The sequence below is a fragment of the Gallus gallus genome, chromosome 3 (genome assembly GCF_016699485.2).
Source record: "Gallus gallus isolate bGalGal1 chromosome 3, bGalGal1.mat.broiler.GRCg7b, whole genome shotgun sequence".
Classification (NCBI taxonomy): domain Eukaryota; kingdom Metazoa; phylum Chordata; class Aves; order Galliformes; family Phasianidae; genus Gallus; species Gallus gallus.
This window is the reverse complement of record NC_052534.1, coordinates 37,238,873-37,257,876: the sequence shown is the minus strand read 5'-3', so window position 1 is coordinate 37,257,876 and position 19,004 is coordinate 37,238,873. Positions and strand designations below refer to the sequence as shown.

The 19,004-nt window shown below is 36.6% G+C and overlaps 1 protein-coding gene across 2 annotated transcripts in view; it reads left to right on the top strand.

The window, feature by feature from the left end:
• The window catches only part of MTR (5-methyltetrahydrofolate-homocysteine methyltransferase), a 48,971-nt gene extending 30,596 nt beyond the window's left edge, over positions 1-18,375 (top strand). Inside the window, exons 22-33 of one of the 2 annotated variants that reach the window (NM_001031104.2) lie at positions 2,081-2,181; positions 3,552-3,619; positions 4,443-4,563; positions 7,443-7,524; positions 8,288-8,386; positions 9,286-9,361; positions 10,742-10,897; positions 11,628-11,824; positions 14,244-14,444; positions 15,683-15,875; positions 16,616-16,728; positions 16,863-18,375. In NM_001031104.2, coding sequence (NP_001026275.2) covers positions 2,081-2,181; positions 3,552-3,619; positions 4,443-4,563; positions 7,443-7,524; positions 8,288-8,386; positions 9,286-9,361; positions 10,742-10,897; positions 11,628-11,824; positions 14,244-14,444; positions 15,683-15,875; positions 16,616-16,728; positions 16,863-16,949 — 1,494 coding nt within the window. In that variant the 3' untranslated portion in view covers positions 16,950-18,375. The remainder of the gene's footprint in view (positions 1-2,080; positions 2,182-3,551; positions 3,620-4,442; positions 4,564-7,442; positions 7,525-8,287; positions 8,387-9,285; positions 9,362-10,741; positions 10,898-11,627; positions 11,825-14,243; positions 14,445-15,682; positions 15,876-16,615; positions 16,729-16,862) is intronic. The other variant, XM_040697269.2, reaches the window with a different exon arrangement.
• Positions 18,376-19,004: the final 629 nt, after the last annotated feature.

Sequence of the window (19,004 nt, the reverse complement as noted above, 5' to 3'; positions counted from 1 at the left end):
CCCAATGGAAGCATAGTCTTTTCTGCATGTAAAGACAGTGTCTTCTCTCTAACATCTCAAGCAGATCTTGAGTGTCATGAGTCTTGTCATGAGTCACCCTTCTGTGTGTCATCTCTCTCCTGCTTGTGCTGTTCCTTAATTTAATGCAGATAACAATGCTGGTATTTGGCACCTTCTGGTTTGTTCTGGTGCTATTTGAAATCACTGAAATTTGTTACCGTATTGCCTCTCTGGGCACTGGACTAGGACCTACTGGCACTTAATTCTCTGAGTAAAATGTGAAAAGTGGAATCTAGGAGGTCCTTTAAAAAATACTGCAAGAGAGTGTGAGGCACTGTGTGTGCCTGAGGAGGACAGGAGGGAAAAAGTAGAGCCCCTGTCATTTTGCTGCTTCTACATTCTGCTGGGCAAGGGTTTAGTCTTTGTGAGTATTTTTGTCACTGGAGAGAGAAAAAAAACAGCTGTATTTATCCCCAAATTTAGATTTGGACTTGGAGGAAAATGATTTGCAGACTCTGGTAGCTGATCTGTCTAATGTTACCCAGGCTACTGTAACCTCCAGGATGGTTTTAGTTTCACACTGCCAGGAAATGCATTGTGTTGATAGCTACATTTGAGGATAAATAGCTGTGGCTGTGGATCTCTATCAGGATTAAAGAAAGAAGTATTTTGGGTATGTGCCCAGAACTTGAGGACCTCCTTGCTTGAGACAATTGAAACCACAATGTGCCCTAAGTAGAGTTTATTCAAAGTCCTGAAATACTGCGTGCTCTGGCCCATGTTGTTTGTTGCTCAGCTCACATACTCATTCTTCTCATAGGCAATGTTTTTACTTGCATATCAATCACTAGTTAAATCTTGAGCAGTTATTGGGGGCAATGTTTCTTGGTTTCCCAGTGTTTGGTTAATTTATTTCCCAACATTCCAGCAATTTATTTTCAGCTGCAAAATTTGCACTGCTGCATAGAGATGGCTCCCTTGCCTTCATTTTGCATTTGTAGTTCTGTGGTCATCTGTAAAATGGGAGCACTGGGGAGATGATAGATTTTTAGTAAGAAGCAGCATTGGTAAGGATTCCCAGTCTCCCAGCTAATAGTGTTAGGACTGTGGGAAATGTGAAATACTATTATCACTCTATATAAAGCCACCCCACCCCAGAAAATTGCAATTACAGAAGGCAGTGTAGATTCATGCTACATGAAGCTAATTTATATGGTCAAGGAATTTAATATGCTTTGGCCTTCTGCAAAGGAGGTGACGTTCTGGCTGGGCCGGTAGGTGTTTTCAAATTCAATGTGCTCAGGTTTCAACCTGATTTAAATTCTCTGCAATTCAGGTAGTCCACTACTGGCATTTCATCCTGCATCAATGCAAACATGGTTGGAACTGCTTCAAATGTCAATATGGATTAGACCACTAAAAATGTATCACAAAGACCCATGTCTTACTGGAGGATTGTAGAGGAGTTCCACTACTGCACTGCTGGCAGGAGCCTTTGTCAGGGCTGAGTGCCACCTAATTTAGGTTCAGTCTGAGGGTACACATTCCCTTCTTCAAGGAGATTCTTTTTCCAAAGTGTTTGTTTAAACTGGGCTATCTGAAGTAGCCTGATCACTACACTGAAATGTCTTTTGCTGTTTGTGTTGCATAAAGAGTTAGTCTTTTCTGCTCTTCTTGATTCCTCTCATTCTTCTCACCATTGCATTGGAGAAAGATTGCTCTTGATGCATGACCAGATGTATGATCATGAACCTTCATACGCTATTGTTTTAAATATTTAAAATATTTATTGGTGAGTTTTGCACTTGAAACAGAAGTACTTTGGGATTTTAGTTATTGCACTACATAGAATGCTATCCAAATCTGTTTTGTTTTTTTGTATGTGGTGGTGTTTGTGTTATTTTTCTTAACAGTTTTGAAAAACATGCAATCAATTTGCATGAACATGTCTTGTGCAAGTTTTTAGTACCTGCATCTTACGAAGTAGTTGTTAATGTTGATTGTTTTGCTTCTACTGATATTGAGAGAATACTGAAGCTTCTGAGTAACTGAATTCTTGTGGTATTTGTTCAACTTTCAGGATCCTTATAATGGTACAATAGTACTAGCAACTGTGAAAGGTGATGTACATGATATTGGCAAGAACATTGTAGGAGTCGTTCTGGGCTGCAACAACTTCAGGTAAAGAGGCTAAAACTGGGTAGCTGGGAGCATAACTGTAAAAAGCTAAACAATTAGTATACTAGGCCTACTGAAGCTGTGGAGATAATAGTTAGAGATGGGCATATATTAGGAACTGTTCTCCCTTCCCCTAGCTGTGATAGGGAACATAGATCTTACCAATTATTACAAATGTGGAGGCAAGAGGGACCTGAGCATCTTTCTGTAATACCTTTTTCCTAGGAAGTTGCCATCTGAGATGAATACAGTTCAATATTAAACTGAAAAATAAGTGGGAGAATCAAGTTTTGCATCTAATATTATTTAAATGTATGTATGAAGCCTTAAACATCAAAGTATAATATCTGAAGAAACCAGACAGGGCAATTCCAGTAGGCAAGACTGCTTGTGTGTTTTGTGGTATGCTGGGAAAGAAGGAAATCTTGGTATGTTTTTCAAGCTGTTTGTCAACTACAAGGTTTTAAAAACTCACTGTGCTATATCTTGTTAAATAAGAGGGGAGATTTAAATTCTGGGCTTCAACAAGTGGAACTTCAAGAAAACTCAGTATTTTCAAGGCCTGTGTGCATATAAAGCAGGGTTGACAGCAGTGTTGGAATGAATGTCCATGTTTCTGTCAGAGCCCTCTGTCAAGTGTTGTGCAGACCTGAATGGTCTGGAAATCTGTCTTGTCATTCATTCATTTTGGTTTTTTTTTTTTTTTTTGGCCAAGGTAATTTCATCATTGTAAAGCACTAAAGGCAGTAACAGCATTATGTATATGCAGCATACCCTGTTTCATTACTTCTTGAAATTCTGTTTTTTTCCTTAACTTTCTTGACTTTTTTTTTTTTTTAAACTTAGAGAAGTGGTGTTTTCTGTCACCATGAATACGAGTGAGACTGAGTGAAGCCAGCAGGCTTGCATAGCTCACTTGAAGCAGGGGAGTGGGAAAAATAGGTAGAAACTTTAACAATGGACTGGGCCAATAGGAATAGAGTGCTAGGAGGGAAATAGCAGTGTCTCATTCCATAAAATGAACGACAAAAAAACAACTAAGTAAGTCAGTTTATATTCCTGACGTAAGGTATGATATCCACAATAATGTTTAGTATTGCCTGAATGACCTGAAATAAAAAAACTAATCACCAAAAAAGCCCTATTTTCTTATCTACTGTGTCATTAGTAACTTCAATGTATTTAATTTTTTTCCAGACTCATAGGTGTTTCTATATTAGAACTCTCAACAGTTGCGTGTAGAGAAACAAACAAAAATTCATTTCCATTTTAATTCCAACAAGCTGTTCACAGTAAGAGCAATGTGTTTGCCCTTTAACAGAACCATCTGACTGCTCTTTAAAAGAATCTTGTCATCTCACTTCTTTTCACAGAGTTATTGATTTAGGAGTCATGACTCCATGTGATAAGATATTGAGAGCTGCTGTTGAGAACAAAGCAGGTATAGAGAGATTTCATTAGTACTCCTGAATCATTTAATATCAAACTTTGCTCTCTGTTTTTTCAGGTTTTTTTTTTTTTGGTTTTTTTTTTTTTTGCTATTCATTGCATTTCTGTGCCGCCTATTATTTTGTCGAACTACCTTCAGATAAATCAAAACTTTTCCGTTAACAGTAACAACTATTTAGTATTTGGCTCTTCTATGAAACTTAGCCCAAGGAACTGAAAATGTCTGCTAAAAGGACAACTCTACTTGTAGAGATGTTTTAGTGTTTGTTTTACACATGGATAAATGGAAATTTGGAAAGGTCGACTGACTTTATGTTGGGTTTTAAATCAGAATAAGAATTTGGCCTTACCAAAGCATGGAAAGCAGAATGAATTATTCTAGTAAAAAAATTGAACTCTCTGAACTGAGTTACAGTTGTTGTGAAACAGTCTTGGACAAGATGATTTGTGTGGAACGCAGGTGGTGAAATTAGAAAGCATTTGCTGTTTATAAGAGCAGAGTTCTCAGGCTCTGAATTGTGAAGTTTGCTAATCAGAAATATTGCATGTTTACTGTTAAACTAGAGCAGTAGGTGTTCAACAGCTGGGAAGACTGAGAAATCTCTTAAACTGAGGATTCAGATTCACTTTCATTCCTGGAAAGCTTTCTAATTTAGGTAAACCTGTCTAATCTAGAAGACGTTATCATGCTTTCTATCTCAATGTTTTCTGTCTGATGCATGAAGCTAGGAATTTAAGACTTCCACTCTAAAATGATGCATAATTTTTTACAGAATTTCCTAAACCTTTTATATGTGTTTGTAAATTTTAAATAGATATAATTGGTCTGTCGGGTCTCATCACCCCATCTTTGGATGAGATGATTTTTGTCGCCAAGGAAATGGAGAGATTGGCAATAAAGATTCCTTTGCTGATTGGAGGAGCAACTACTTCTAAGTAAGATATCTCCATTGGGAAGATGGGGAATGTGTGCGATAATAGTGTTAACCAGGGGAAAATCTGTGTAGCCATTTCTCTCTCCCTTCTTCCTTGTTTTCCTCAGACACCCATGCTTGGTATTTATTTACTTAAGACTGAATACTATTTCTTTTATCAAGTGCTGAAATACAGTACTACAATGTAGTTGGAACAGAACAAATAGCAGACGTATTTAACTTTTTGTTTTTACAAATGTATTTTGTATATGAAAATACTATTATGGTAACTTCTAAAAGTTGACATGCATGTTCATATGAATACGGTTCTGTTATTCTAAAGGGTAGAATGGGTAGCATTCTGAATATCATAGAATCATAGAATGGCTTGGATTGGAAGGGATACTCAGGATAATCAAGTTCCAACTCCCCTGGAACAGGCAGGACCATCAACCTCCAGATCTGCTACAAGACCAGGCTGCCCATGGCCCCATCCCACCTGATCTTGAACAATTCCAGGAATGGGGCATCCACAGCCTCTCTGGGCAGCCTGTTCCAGCACCTCACCACTCTCTCTCTGAAGAACTTCCTCATGACATGCAATCTAAACTTCCCCTCCTTGAACTTAAAACCATTCCCCCTTGTCCTCTTACTGTCTACCCTTGTAAAAAAAATTGATTCCCCAGAATGATTCCCCGGTGTGAATGATTCTGATACTAGAGATGGTCATATAGACATTAGGGTGCTATAATCTTTCATGAAGTTGGTATTTTCCTGGATCATTGTTCAGCACTCTGGTGATTGGGTTGAACCTCCGATCCTGTTCAAGCAGGGTGATTGAGGATACATTCTAGCAGCTTGCCTTTAAGTAGTTATCATTTTGTATTTGATAGACTGAACTCCTTTTTTATTGATACCTTGTTCTCTCAGATCCGTTCAAATGCAATAATGCAGTTGCTAGGATAACCTGAAGGACAGTGTTGACAGCTTACTGACATCTAGTATGAACATTACCACGGATGTGTTTTGGGTGATGTGTAATGGCCTTGTCATACTTCGCTAAGTGGTTTATGTACACTGTCCTTGAGTAGGTGACAGCTCAGAAGGCTGCAGAGGTCATTTCTTGCATAACTAAAAGCTGTTAGCAATATTATTTTCTTTACCAGAACAGCATATAGTCCATCAGAACCATTAGCTGCATATATTTTGCATTATTGGCCTTAGCAAACAGGAAATAGCAGGATCTCTACCTGTCTTTATTGGTCCTGTGGTTATGCAAGGTTTGCTACATCCTTCTTCTTTCTCACGAGTGTCCTTACTGATGACTTTGGTACTGAGAACAAACAAGGAGTTTTTTTCCAAAACAAACAAAAAAATGGGTAGGGCATTATTCTAAGTAGAGGGCCTTAGAGAGCCCTTTTTTTTCTGTCTTTTTAGTGTGTGTAGAGCACTGTGGCATAATAATTGATGTAAAATAAGCAGCATCAAACAGATTTGTAAAATTTATAGGAAGAGATGAGTGCAGATGGCAGCATAAATATTGTCCTTAAATGTGGAAGCAATTGGTTAATATATAAAATATGTTTTGTATTCATAAACATTTTTACTCATGTGAACTCTATATAAATATAATTGTGCACATGACTGAACACTTAGTTTCTTTAAAATGTAAGATGAAGATGTGCTTTATGGAAAACTAGATTAGTGGTATGTATTTAATTTTATTTGCATAGCTTTAACCTCATGTATTCTGAAAAGTTGTGTACATGTTAGAGCTTGCTAATGAAGAACTGTCTGCATTTATTCTCTGAAATAGGCAGACATGATTTGTAATGGGTAGACCAGGTGCACTTGGAAAGGCAGAAAATGAGGTTAGTTTGAAAGAAAAAGGCTAGATGCTGACTACAGAATCTACATAATGAAGTTTCATTTTAACTTACAACATTTGTGTTATTTGCTCTGCTGCTTTGTAAAATTCAGATGTTGACAGATAATGGTGATGGTTTTATTGTGGTAATGTTTGTTTAAAAAAATACGTACCTGATGATACAGTGCCACTGTAGGATTATGCTCTGTTTGTTTACTTTGTCTGTTTCTGTCAAAATGGATGGTAAAGTATCTTTCTTTCTGATAAACTGAGCTGCTAATATCAACAGTGCATCACCTAGAATCAAATTAAGGTGATCTTAGACAACCGGTTACTGAACTGTTGCACAGTCATCATTAGCCTTATGTTCAAGTGTTTTTACTATTTCACAGAACCTGAAGAAAAGGGAGGTTAGGCCTCTGTTCAGAGCTGCTAACTTTTGATTGGAATATGAGTATATATTAAATAAACTGGAAGTTCTTAATTTAGATGACTAGGTTGACATAGCAGATGCAAGTCTGTTCTGTTTGATTGTCATTGGCAGAATTCCCTTTTCAGGTAAATGGAAAGCTTCTGCCTCTGAAGTATAGAACTGTAGAAATTGAAATCACTGGAATACGTTAATGTTAATCCACAGACCCAGAAGATAGCAGGTGGGAGGGAAAGCTGTAAGATGAACAAACAAGATTTTACCTTATTTTTTTTCTATTTTTTTGTTAGGTTTAGTTTGGAACTTTCTCACTGAAATTTCTGAGAATTAAACTGATGAATTGTTGATTTTTTTCAGTCAGCTGGTAAGACATTGAGGGAATATAAGCTGTCCCATTACTTATAAAGCATTCTGATACTCTTTGAGGTAAAGTTTTTATGTAGCTATTATTAAAAATCTGCTACTCATCGATGCTTTCTTGTTTTGAAATTCAGGTCTGTGCATTGTCAGGATGTATTTCATATTTTGCAGGGGCTATTGTTTGTTTTCCTGCTTTTGTTTGTTTCAGTTGTGAAATGCTCACTCTTTTTCTTTTTCATTTAAGAACACACACAGCTGTTAAAATTGCCCCCCGCTATAGTGCACCTGTAATTCATGTCCTGGATGCATCCAAGAGTGTTGTGGTTGTAAGTTCTAATTTACAATTTCTCATTTATGCAAATATGTATGCCCTGCTTTTCTTATGCCTCTTATCTTTTTGTCTAAGATTTAACATTATGGCAAAAAATGGAAGAGATACTACAGAGACCACTTCCTAAAGTAGTGTCACTTCAGCAATTCAGTTATCTCATCGAGCTGATTTCACTTACAGTCACTGGATACCTATATTTACATGTCACTTTATCTAGTGATGGTGACATGATTCACTCTGAATCCTTGACTGTAGTTCTGAGATGTTTAAAAACGAGGAGCGATGTGATTATATGTGATCTGCTGTTCTCCCTGTTTTGAGTATATTTTTGAGATTAGAGATATGGCATCAGGAAAACAGTACTACAAAGTGGCTGACTGAAGATTTTTGGAATAGGAGCTCACTCAAAAAGACAAATAGGTAGTCTTAGCAAAAAAAAAAAAAAAAGAAAGAAAGAAAGAAGTAGCTGCCTGTTGTTTCTTTGACTATTCAGCCTCTAGAGTCATAGAGTATCCCTCTTTTGGGTCTTTTGAGAGCCAGATGGGACTCTGCTAATATTACCTGTGTAGAAGGGCAATGTTCTTACTCATAATCCTATGTTTAAATATGTTTTTGCCATTTAGTGCTAAGACTTAAGTTAGTACTATCAGGTGTAATTGGGTAAAGTTCACTGAAACTAGCCTCTGAAAGGTAGCTTAGTCTGAAATTCATACTGTGTTCTCATAGTATACTTAGTGTGTTCTCTTGCCTTTCTTCAGTGCTCCCAGCTCTTAGATGAAAGTGTAAAGGATGATTTCTTTGAAGAAATATTAGAAGAGTATGAAGAAATTAGACAAGAGCACTATGAGTCTCTCAAGGTACAAATGTAATTAATCTAGATTTTTTTCTTGTTTGAAGTGGTAGGTACTTATATAATTATTAACTCTGAGTTTCAGCTCTTTATGAAGACGTTGACATATACTTGTGCTGATTTTGGAAAAAAAAAATAATAATAATTAAAAAAATCTAGCCTATAGGGGATAATTCTGCATGAGTCTAACATACTGCTGGCAAAGTCTTGAATGTCTGAAATGAAAACTTGCTGATATCTATAATATTTCTATGGGGCTGGCAGTTGTGTCAGCTTAACCCATCTTCAGGAGACGAGTGCTCTCCCATGGCAGTAGTGGAAAACAGGGAAATACACTGAGGTAACTAAAATTACACCAGTTGCTTTTGCTGATCCTGTACTGTGTTCTATTGAGTATTTCACACTACCGCATCTTCCTGTTGTTTTGGTTAGGGATCTGAGCAGTTTCAAAGTAGACAACTTGGACTGCAATTTTAAGAGTGAAGGGAAAGCAGGAAGAAATGAAAGGTGGGGAGTGTCAGTACATATATAATCTTAGTTTGTCTGTTTGACTTTTCTGTCATTTTTGTAGAGAAACGTAGAAGCAAACTGAAAGTGATCTGTCTCTTAAATGGTCTCTTGATAGACAGAGATAAAGGTTGAGGCCTCCTACTCAGAAGAATGAGTCCAGCCGTGTTTAAGATCTTTTTTAAGATCAGTCCACAAACTGAGATCACCAAGTGCAGGGCTCTCATTTAAAGAGAATTGTGTAGTGAATTCAGTTAGGAGTTTTTTGGAATTGAAATTAGTTTTTTTTCTCAGAATTGTCCTGTAGAAGGTTTTGACTAAACTGCATGACCACTGTGATGGTTAGAGTTTGTTAGAAGGATGGGTGTTTTTATAAGAGTAACCTTTATGTCCATACAGGAAAGAAGATACTTGTCTCTACAGCAAGCTAGAAGAAAAGGTTTCCATAATGACTGGTTGTCAGACCACAAGCCCGGTCAGTTTATGTGTTGTTGGTGGTAGAGGTGGTGATTTTGTTGTGTTTTTGTTTCATTTTATCTGTTTATTTAGATAATTGGATGATGCTTCATTAAACTTCATGGTGTAGTAGCATTGTGTTAGAAACAGGGTAACAACTTGAATAAACTCATGTCTGTATGAGCAGACTTTTTTCCATTAAGTTCCATCTTGCTGATCTGTTTCAACTTTATAGTTTTTCACAGTAATTAAAAAAACAACTACAAAACATCTAAAAACAAAAATTAATAAGAAATTGGTAAAAAAAATAAAAAAATAAAAAAAAAATCTACAGCAGTCACCCATAACCCCATCTAATAAAAAATAAGAGTAATGCAGCCTTTCCAAAATAATATTGAACTGGCTCATACTGCAAAGCTTATGTACTGCTTTTAGGCAACAGAAGTTGTGACACACCATTTTCTCAAATTCCTCCCTACAGTTTAATGGAGAAAGAGGTAGACATTTTTTCTACCTGTCTCTGTATCTTTTTTGTTGTTGTTTTAGTACTAAACACCAGAATTATAAACAGCCTTCCACAAGAAGGTGCCTCCTGCTATGGCATTAACAGGTGACTGCTTTGTCACTTCATTTACAAGCAGGTTAACCCCTGTTAGGCAGCTAAGCTCCACACAGCTGCTTATTCACTCTCACGCTAGTGAGATGGGGAAGAGAATCTGAAGGATAAATTAGAGGAAATTTGAACATAGTGCTGCTTCAAAGAGAATTATATCTATTCCAGTGAAAACCAGCACAAAGCCTCAAGGAAATGCTAATTTTCAGTAGCTCATATTAATAAAAGCTGTGTTATAAAGTAGTGAACAGCAGGGATAAAGCAAGTGCAAAGCTTGTGGCTGCATCATATCATAGATCCATATCTCTCTTTCAGTTCTGATGCATACACACAACATTATGTGATGGTAGCAAAAGCTCTTACAAATTCCATATTAATTGTCAGAGCTATTTTACAATACCATAGCACATTATGTCTGTATATAGGAAGTGGTATTTGTAATTACTTATGACACAGGCCTATGAAATCTTTTGGGTATGGATAGGTTGATTTTGGTCTTGCACTGAATATTTTGTCCCATGAAATAAGTAGAGAATTAACATCAAGAGTTGATTTACAGGAAAGTACAAAAGACCTTACATTTTCTATTTTGACTTTGTATAATTATTTTTTTTTTAAACCCACAGTATGGTATGACTTAGAAAGGATGTGGCAGTGAGAATTTGAAATTACTTTAGAAGAGTTCATTTGCAGTGGTGGAGGCTGGGGAGCATCAATTATACTGCACATATAAGAGCAATATTAAATAATTGTCTTCATGTCAGATTGTACTTCTGATTCCCACAGTGAAACCAAAATTCATTGGTACAAAAGTCTTTGAAGATTATGACCTGAAGAGGCTAGTAGAATACATTGACTGGAAGCCTTTCTTTGATGTTTGGCAACTTAGAGGAAAATATCCCAACCGGGGTTTTCCTAAAGTCTTTAATGATAAAACAGTAGGTAAGTAATGAAATTGCATTTACTTTGTGCACAGGCAGCATTCAGATTGTGAACATTTTGAAAGAGACAGAAATGGTGAAAATGCATCCTGGAGGTTGGTGGCCCTGCCAATGGCAGGGGGACTGGAGATTGATGATCCTTGAGGTCCCTTTCCAATACAAGCCACTCTATGATTCATTGGCACTTAAATGTTACTGAAGTAATTTGTGTGAAACAACATTTACTGATGTTGTCACGTGAGGCAGGAAGGTGCTTAGTCATATTCAGAATTCACTGCTAAAATGTGGACTGCTATTTTAATGACAGAAAATGGCAACAGTGCAATTAGCACATATCCCTGTTAGGGACAAAGATGTCAGGAGGGCTCTTTCTCTTTTTAATACTACTCAGTAGGCTTTGGAATACATGATGAAACTGAAGTAAACGTTTTGGATCTACTGCATTGTGGTAATGTAGGCGTATGCACGCTTTCCCTATTGCTCATATCATTCTGAGTCCTCTGCCCAAACTAGGATGGTGATGGCTGTAACGTTTGTTTTGAGATACATATTGTTACAGTTGTACAGACATTATCACACTGCTATGCTCACTGTTTGCTGTAGCTGACAGATTGTTGCAGTAGAGAATTTTGTGGAAAATGAACCAATCTTAAGCAATTCTTAGACTTGTTCAACTGGTTGTGAATGCTTGTCTTTTCTAAAGGTTCTTTTTTTTTTTTTTTTTTTGGTAGGTGAAGAAGCACAGAAAGTTTATAATGATGCTCAAAATCTTCTGAAAATATTGATTAATCAAAAGAAATTGCAAGCCAGAGGTGTGCTTGGGTTCTGGCCAGCTCGAAGTGTTCAAGATGATATCTATTTGTATGCTGTTGAAGAGGCAGTGGGATCTTTGGAACCAATAGCAAAGTTCTGTGGCCTGAGGCAACAGGTAAAGTGACAGAACACTTATTTAATAAAGTGATTTTTTTTCTGAATTGCAGGAATAGAATAGAGATACTGTAATAAAATCTATGCAGTAAATAATTGCCATTATCTGTCTGCACTTGTCTTGTCATTTCTTTCAATAACAAGATCTTGCTAGTAGTGACCCAAGTATTTCTATTCTAGTATTGGTAGTATTTTGCATTGTAATAGTTGTACAGAATGCTTTACAGACTTGGCAGCTTCCAATCTGTTTTCTGTCTTCATTTTATTAATTAAACTATTCTAATGCACTGTGTTATATATATTCATCATGTCAGTCCTATGTGCTAAGTTAGAATGTAATAATATCCCTGATTCTACCTTAAATTTCTGTTTGGGTATGTTAAAGATTAAAAATACTTTTTAATTATAATACCTGGAAACTAAAGCTCAGTGGAGATGAATGTTTCTGATAATCTTAATTTTTTTATATAAAACTCCCCATATGAAGAGGCAGTTTATAATTAGTTTGCTGCTAATTCCAGTTGTGAGAATCATCATTTTAAGTATTCATGCTTGAATCATACTGGCATTTGCATTTATTTTGATAACTTGTACGTTTTCAAGATACTCTGCTTCTCCTTCTTCCCTGCATTTTAGTTTGGCTTCTTGATAGTTCATATAGTTTGTTATCAAATATGGCAGAAACACATCTAACAAATAACTTGAATTTCTGAAATACATTATTCTTACTCTGTGCCAGTGTTGCAAAATTGCACCGAGAAGTAAATAGCTTAAAGTTTATCTACCAACTCCCTGGAATAGGTAATCTATTGCATGGAGACTGATCTTAGTGTATCTTCAAGTCCATGGCAGATGTTTATATAAACAGTTCTCAGAAACATTCAGGGGAGGCTGTTCCAGGGCCTAACTACCTAGTTAAACATTTTGATAGCCCACATAAATCAAGTTTACTACGTTTTCTTTTCCTGTTCTTTTAATCTCATGTGTTTGCAATTTATTGAGGATTTCTGAGAGGTTAGGAGCATGAAACTACATTATTGTGGGTACCATTCTTCTGGACTTTCACCCGTTTCAGCTGAATGTATTTCAATCCAGTGTTTGTAGTGATCCAGCAGAGGCTTCACCAGGGTAAAATAGAAAAGAATAATTGTCTTGTGTTTTGTATATAAAATCTTCCTCTCGGTACACAGAGTTCTCTCTATGATGTTGTCAACATTAAGCATGAGATGTAAATCTAAAAGCTGGAGATGTTTAGTATTTTCTTGTAACTATGATCAACACAAAAGAACCTTGAATTTAAATAGGGATCAAATGAAGAAAAACAAAAATTCTTCCATTTTATGATACTTTTTATAACCTAGTAGTGTATATAGAATTTACTGGCCGTTTATCTTTGGCTGTGAGAGGTGATGGCATTTTTTTGTTTTTTAGACTAAATTTGAGATTGCGTTGAAAGCATTGTTAAACACTAGAATAAGAATACTTGGAGAGGATTCTTTAGTAAAGTGATAGCCATGAACTAATTTTATTTCTTTGTAAGTTGCATAGATTTACAGGAGTTGTCCCATATATATATGTATGTATATATATATTTTTTAAACAGCAGTTGTGTTCCTACAACAAATACTGTTTTCATCCTCAGCTTCTTGTTAGATGTAAAACTTCTTGTTTGTTGCTGTTGCCCATGTGCAATCACCTCTTTCTATTCCCTTTTTGCCATTCTTGTGAAAGGATGTGGTGAGTGGGGTCTTTCTTTTTTGCATAAACCCCCTTGAAACTTGTATTGGGGTTTAACTTTTCAGTAGTGATAGATGAATTTTGTTTCAGTTTGCATGTGGATGTTGCAAACATAGTTCCCGGAGTACTGTTTTTTTTCTATGCTACTGAGCATGTGGTTTGTGGCATAAGAAACAAGGAGTGTTTATAGACTCTCACAGACATCCCATAGTGGGAGCTGCTGAAGAGTTCTGCAGTTTGCATAGTTGAGGTGCAAGCTATCAACTGTCCGTTTTGTTGACAAATGTGGAATCTGAGTGGCACAGATGGAAAATTCCTCTTCGTCCCCAGTGGTTGGCACAAGAGTGTTTGCTATTTTGTAATACTTTGTCTGCAGAATAAGCTGTTAAATCTTACCAGCTGTAAATAGAACCAGAACATCTCTGTATGTCTGTTCAGTACAGCATCTCCCTGCTTTGACATTTTGTTTTTTTAGTGATCTAAACACCATCAGAAGAATAGAAGTGCTTTTCGTCTAATTCAAGGAGAGGAAAGCTGTTGTGGCTCAAAGACTAGTTAGGTGTTTGTCAGAAATGCTCCAAGCCCTTTAGTATTAAAAATACTGGTGTTTGGATCAATAATGCACTAATAATATATTCTTTTAATGTTCTCGCTTATTTATTTATTTATTTATTTTACTTTAGGCTGAAAAAGATTCTGCTTGTACAGATCCATATTACTGTCTCTCTGACTTCATAGCACCACTGGATTCTGGCGTTTGTGACTACTTAGGCCTTTTTGCTGTAGCCTGCTTTGGTGTGGATGAGTTATGCAATGAGTTTAGGAGGCAGGATGATGAGTACAATATCATAATGGTAAAGGCTCTTGGAGATCGACTGGCTGAGGTATGAAGTTTTATCACTCTCCCGTGCAAATTTTCTGTGTTCTAGATTTGACAAACTGCTCTTTCAAGTTTTAGCATAGACTTAAACTGTTGCATTAGTGCATGCCCTGTATTAATTCTGGAAGTGAACTGGTTTTACTGAGCTTCTCTTAAGAGCAGAATCATCTTCTGAGCCAGAAGGGAGTCTGCTATCCATACCTACCAGCTGCAAAAATTCCAAGTTCTTTATGAGTGTTTTGATAGTTGGCAGAATTTAGTATGTTTTTAAATAAGGCTGCTTAAACAAAACTGTCTTTAAATATTGCTTCACCTACAAGAGAATGAGTATTCAGACCCAGATTGAACCCCCCAGTATTCTTGAGTTGCTTGACATTGCACTGATGTGCTTTCAGCTTCAATGGTAACCATGGATATGTGTCTAGGGCACAAGTCTTTTGACTTAGTGTACCTTAGACTTAGACAGGTATGCTCTTAAAGCTGTAACTGAAGTGGTTTAGAAAGTTCTGTCCCTTCTCTCCAACTCTACCTCTGTCTGCTTGCCTCTTGCCTCCGTGCTTATACCTAAGTAATCAGTGTAAAATTTATAGGAACTCCAGTGTAGGGCAAGTAGAATTGCCTGTAGTTGTGTATTTTAAACTATAAAAGAGTTTTAGAAATAATTATTTGATGCTATTGAAGCATGGTTATAAAGTGGAAACTTCTCCTGAATGCAGCCATTGCTGGCAAAGTAGTGTTAATCTGTAAAAGCGGGTACAAAACAACTGCCACTCACTTTCAGACAGAGGAAAGATACAATGCTGAAAATGAGCAGTAGTCTGTATTTACATCTGATACTAGTATGGCCAGAATGATGCGGCATTCCATAGGAGATCTGGAGGAGATATCCAAAACAGACCTATTGTCTTCAGTGCTTTAATGATGTAATACTACCATTACCTACTGAACTTCATCTTCTTTAGTTACTGCTCTAGATACTTATCTAACTATGTAGGATTTTAAAGCAGGATAACAAAAAACACATTATCTACCAATAAGAGAAAAAACTAGAACACCTGAACTGGAAAAATAAGCATGGTATGGAAATCTTAATGTGATCAAAGTTTTCACCTATTCTAAGATCTCCCTCTTAAAAAATCAAAGTGGAAACAAGGAGAAAGTCTTGATCATTGTACATTTTCATCAAATAACTATCGTGCTAGTTTCCACAAAGACATATATATATTTGCACTGTATTTCAAGGCATTTGCTGAGGAGCTCCATGAAAGAGTTAGAAGGGAATTCTGGGCTTACTGTAGTGATGAGCAGCTAGACCTTTCTGAACTACGCAAAATTAAATACGAGGGAATTCGGCCTGCTCCTGGTTATCCAAGCCAGCCTGACCATACGGAAAAACTCACCATGTGGAAGCTCGCTAACATTGAGGAAACAACAGGTAACTACATGAACCTTACCAAGACTTCTCAACTGTTTTTGTTTAATGAGAGAATGTAATGCCAACAAAACAAAGAATTGGAGTGTGCAGAACTGCACGTAAAAATGGAACCGATGTGGTTCTGGAAACTGCTGCTTTTCCTCTTCCATTGTTGCTTTTATTTTTCCTCATGCAAGGAAAAAAATACAAAATATTTCCAGGGGTTTTGCTAAAGGAGTTTTGTCCTTAATTAGCATGTAAATTGCATGCAATCAGGGCTTTGCTACACAGGGAGAAAAATTCTAGCATCCTTATGGCTACAAGAAGACATAGACAAAATAAAAGCTAATTCTGCAATGTGTTTCCTGGTCTGCTGTAACCTTGAGATGGTAACTTTTGAAAAAGAAGAAATCCTATTTGTTTTCCTCTTATATTTTGCATATTGAACTTCACTTCCAAAATACTTTCCTATGTTTCAAAAGCTCTAGTTAGCCATTTCATTTTTGAAAACCTTTCTTTTTTTTTTCTCCTGTGAACTATTCAGTTACTCTATAGTAATGCTGTAATGAAAGTCTGCAATATATTTAAAGTTTTATGTATTTTTCTTTGGAATGGATAAGTAGATAATAGTTTTATCTTTTTTAACTCATTGGAAAGCTTCTTGACTGTGAGTTTGCTTGAAGCTGTCTGACAGAAAATGACTCTGAACTTACGCTAATTATCAATCTGGAGAACAAGTGTGTTTTCATTCTCTTTTTCAGGAATTGGTTTAACTGAATCACTAGCCATGACACCTGCTTCTGCAGTTTCTGGCCTCTACTTTTCCAGTCCCAAATCAAAATACTTTGCTGTTGGCAAGATATGTAAAGATCAGGTAACTTACACAGTCTATTGAGATAGTGTTACAGCGTTCAAAAACAGGTTTTGTCCAGATGCTTCAAAAGCTTTTTGTCAATACAGAAAGCCAGAGTTCGTAAATTTTCATTGTGTTTTGTGTTCCCTTTTCAGGTTGAAGATTATGCACTAAGAAAAAAATTGTCTGTGGCAGAAGTGGAGAAATGGCTGGGACCCATCCTGGGATATGATACAGAATAACTGTGACAGACACGTGGGGAAGCATTTCCTTTTGATGGTCCATTTGCCAGAAGGAAAAATGAAGTTTCATTTATTATCTTTCATCACTACCCTTAGTATTCTTTGGAAGTGTTTTGTTGTTTATGTCACTGGTCTGGTCCAAAAGAAGCCCAGAACCACAACTACCCCAACAAACGAAATGAATTCAAATGCAAGAAGAAAATCCTTCCTATTGAGAAGTTCCCTTCCATCCATCTCAGTATTTTGCCTTATTATTCCTAATTTTTTATTAAGGAACTTATATTTCAGCTGTGCCAGGTATATGGGGCCATGAATGCATTACAGACCTTAGTCATAGCAACATGCAGTTAGTTGCAGGGTGAGACGTGGAAGTTTCACTCCCTTCTTGTCCTTAGGAAGGCTTTGAAATGAGGGCCACATATTTGTCTCATTGACTGTGGACTGATGTTCAACAGAGCGTCTGTTGTTTGAACGTGTATTAGCAAGTCAATGTCATACAGAAATATGATGTGTTTTTTTTTTTTTTCCTGTAAAGTCAGCAAAGGCTCTTGGTAACTCAGATTAAAACAACTGGTGTACAAACAGTTGTTTGTGGAGTGAAACCTTTTCTCAAATCTGTCTGCTCCAAATTTAGGTCTTGAATGTAATGTTTTTGTTTTTTTTGTATAAATCGTAACTCAGGTTTTAAAAATACTTTGTGATGATGACTATAGTTAAAACTATCAAAAGAATATAATGTGCTGGAGCAATATCAGAGATGCTGTTTTATGATAAAACGTTAAATGAGATGACTGAGCCTGTTCAGTTGTCTCATGCTTAATTTCAGCTGACAGCAGTCTGTTTCTCCTCTGTATAAAGTGTAGTGATACTTTCCTGTCTTCCTATCTCACAGTTATATTCTGAGGATTAATTCATATGCAAACAATCTTCTGTTTGTGAAAAGTATGAGAAGCATAATTATTAGTATTATCAGGCATTCAGAAATCTTGGACTTTGCAGTGTTATACAAGCTTCTAAGCTTATGGCACCTTGATTTAAAAAGCAAATAACAGCAACACTATCATAAGTAACAGTTAATAATGTAGGATTATTCTGCAGATTTAACTTTAAGTGAGCTCTTAATAATCCCCTAAAGTGCCTCAAGTATTATTTAAAAGCAAATGTCATAAAATATCATGGCAGGAAAGTCTCATTTTTCTGATCTCTAACTGTAAAGAGAAGACCATTTTATGAAGAAAAGTTAAATAGTCTATCTGTAATCTATTAAGTTACAATTTTTGAAATATTTGTCTGACTTTATGCTAAAAGAGAAATCTTTAATCAGCAGTTTAATAAAGGTTAAGCTGTCAGTGCTGTTATTTTAGAATTCTTTGACTGGCAATAAATATTGCTGTAATGTGAGTAAATAATTTCAAAATTTGTTTTAGATTAATGATACAGTGCTGCTCTTGGGTTCTTAAAGTAGTTGAGGGTCATGGTTTTGGCTGGGATAGAGCAAATTTTCTCTGAAGAGGCTTCTATGATGCTGGGGTTTGGATACTGGATGAAAATAGTGGTGACAGCAGTGATGTTAGTTGTTGCTGTGCAATGCATACACATAGTCAAGGTGTTTTATATTTCTGACATTGCCCTGCCAGTGAGGAGCTGGGGGTGCACAAACTGCTGGAAGAGGACACAGCCAGAACAGCTGAACAGAACTGGCCAGAAGGACATTCCATACCATATGGCCTCCTGCTCAGCAATAAAAGCTGGGGTAAAGGAGGAGGAAGAAGAGATATTTGGAGTGATATCTCTTGTCTTCCCAAGGAATCACTGCATGTACTGAGCCCAGCCTTCCTGGGAGTGTCTGAATATCTCATCTGCCTGCTCATGCGAACTAGTGAATGAATTCCTTATTTTTTTCTTGCTTGCATGTGTGATTTTTGCTTTACTTGGTAAACTGTCTTCATCTCCACCCATGAGTCTTTACAATCCTCTCCTCTTCCTTACCTGGAGAGAGTGAGCAAACAGTTCTGTGATGCTGAGCTGCTGCCAGGGTTAAACCACAACACTGAG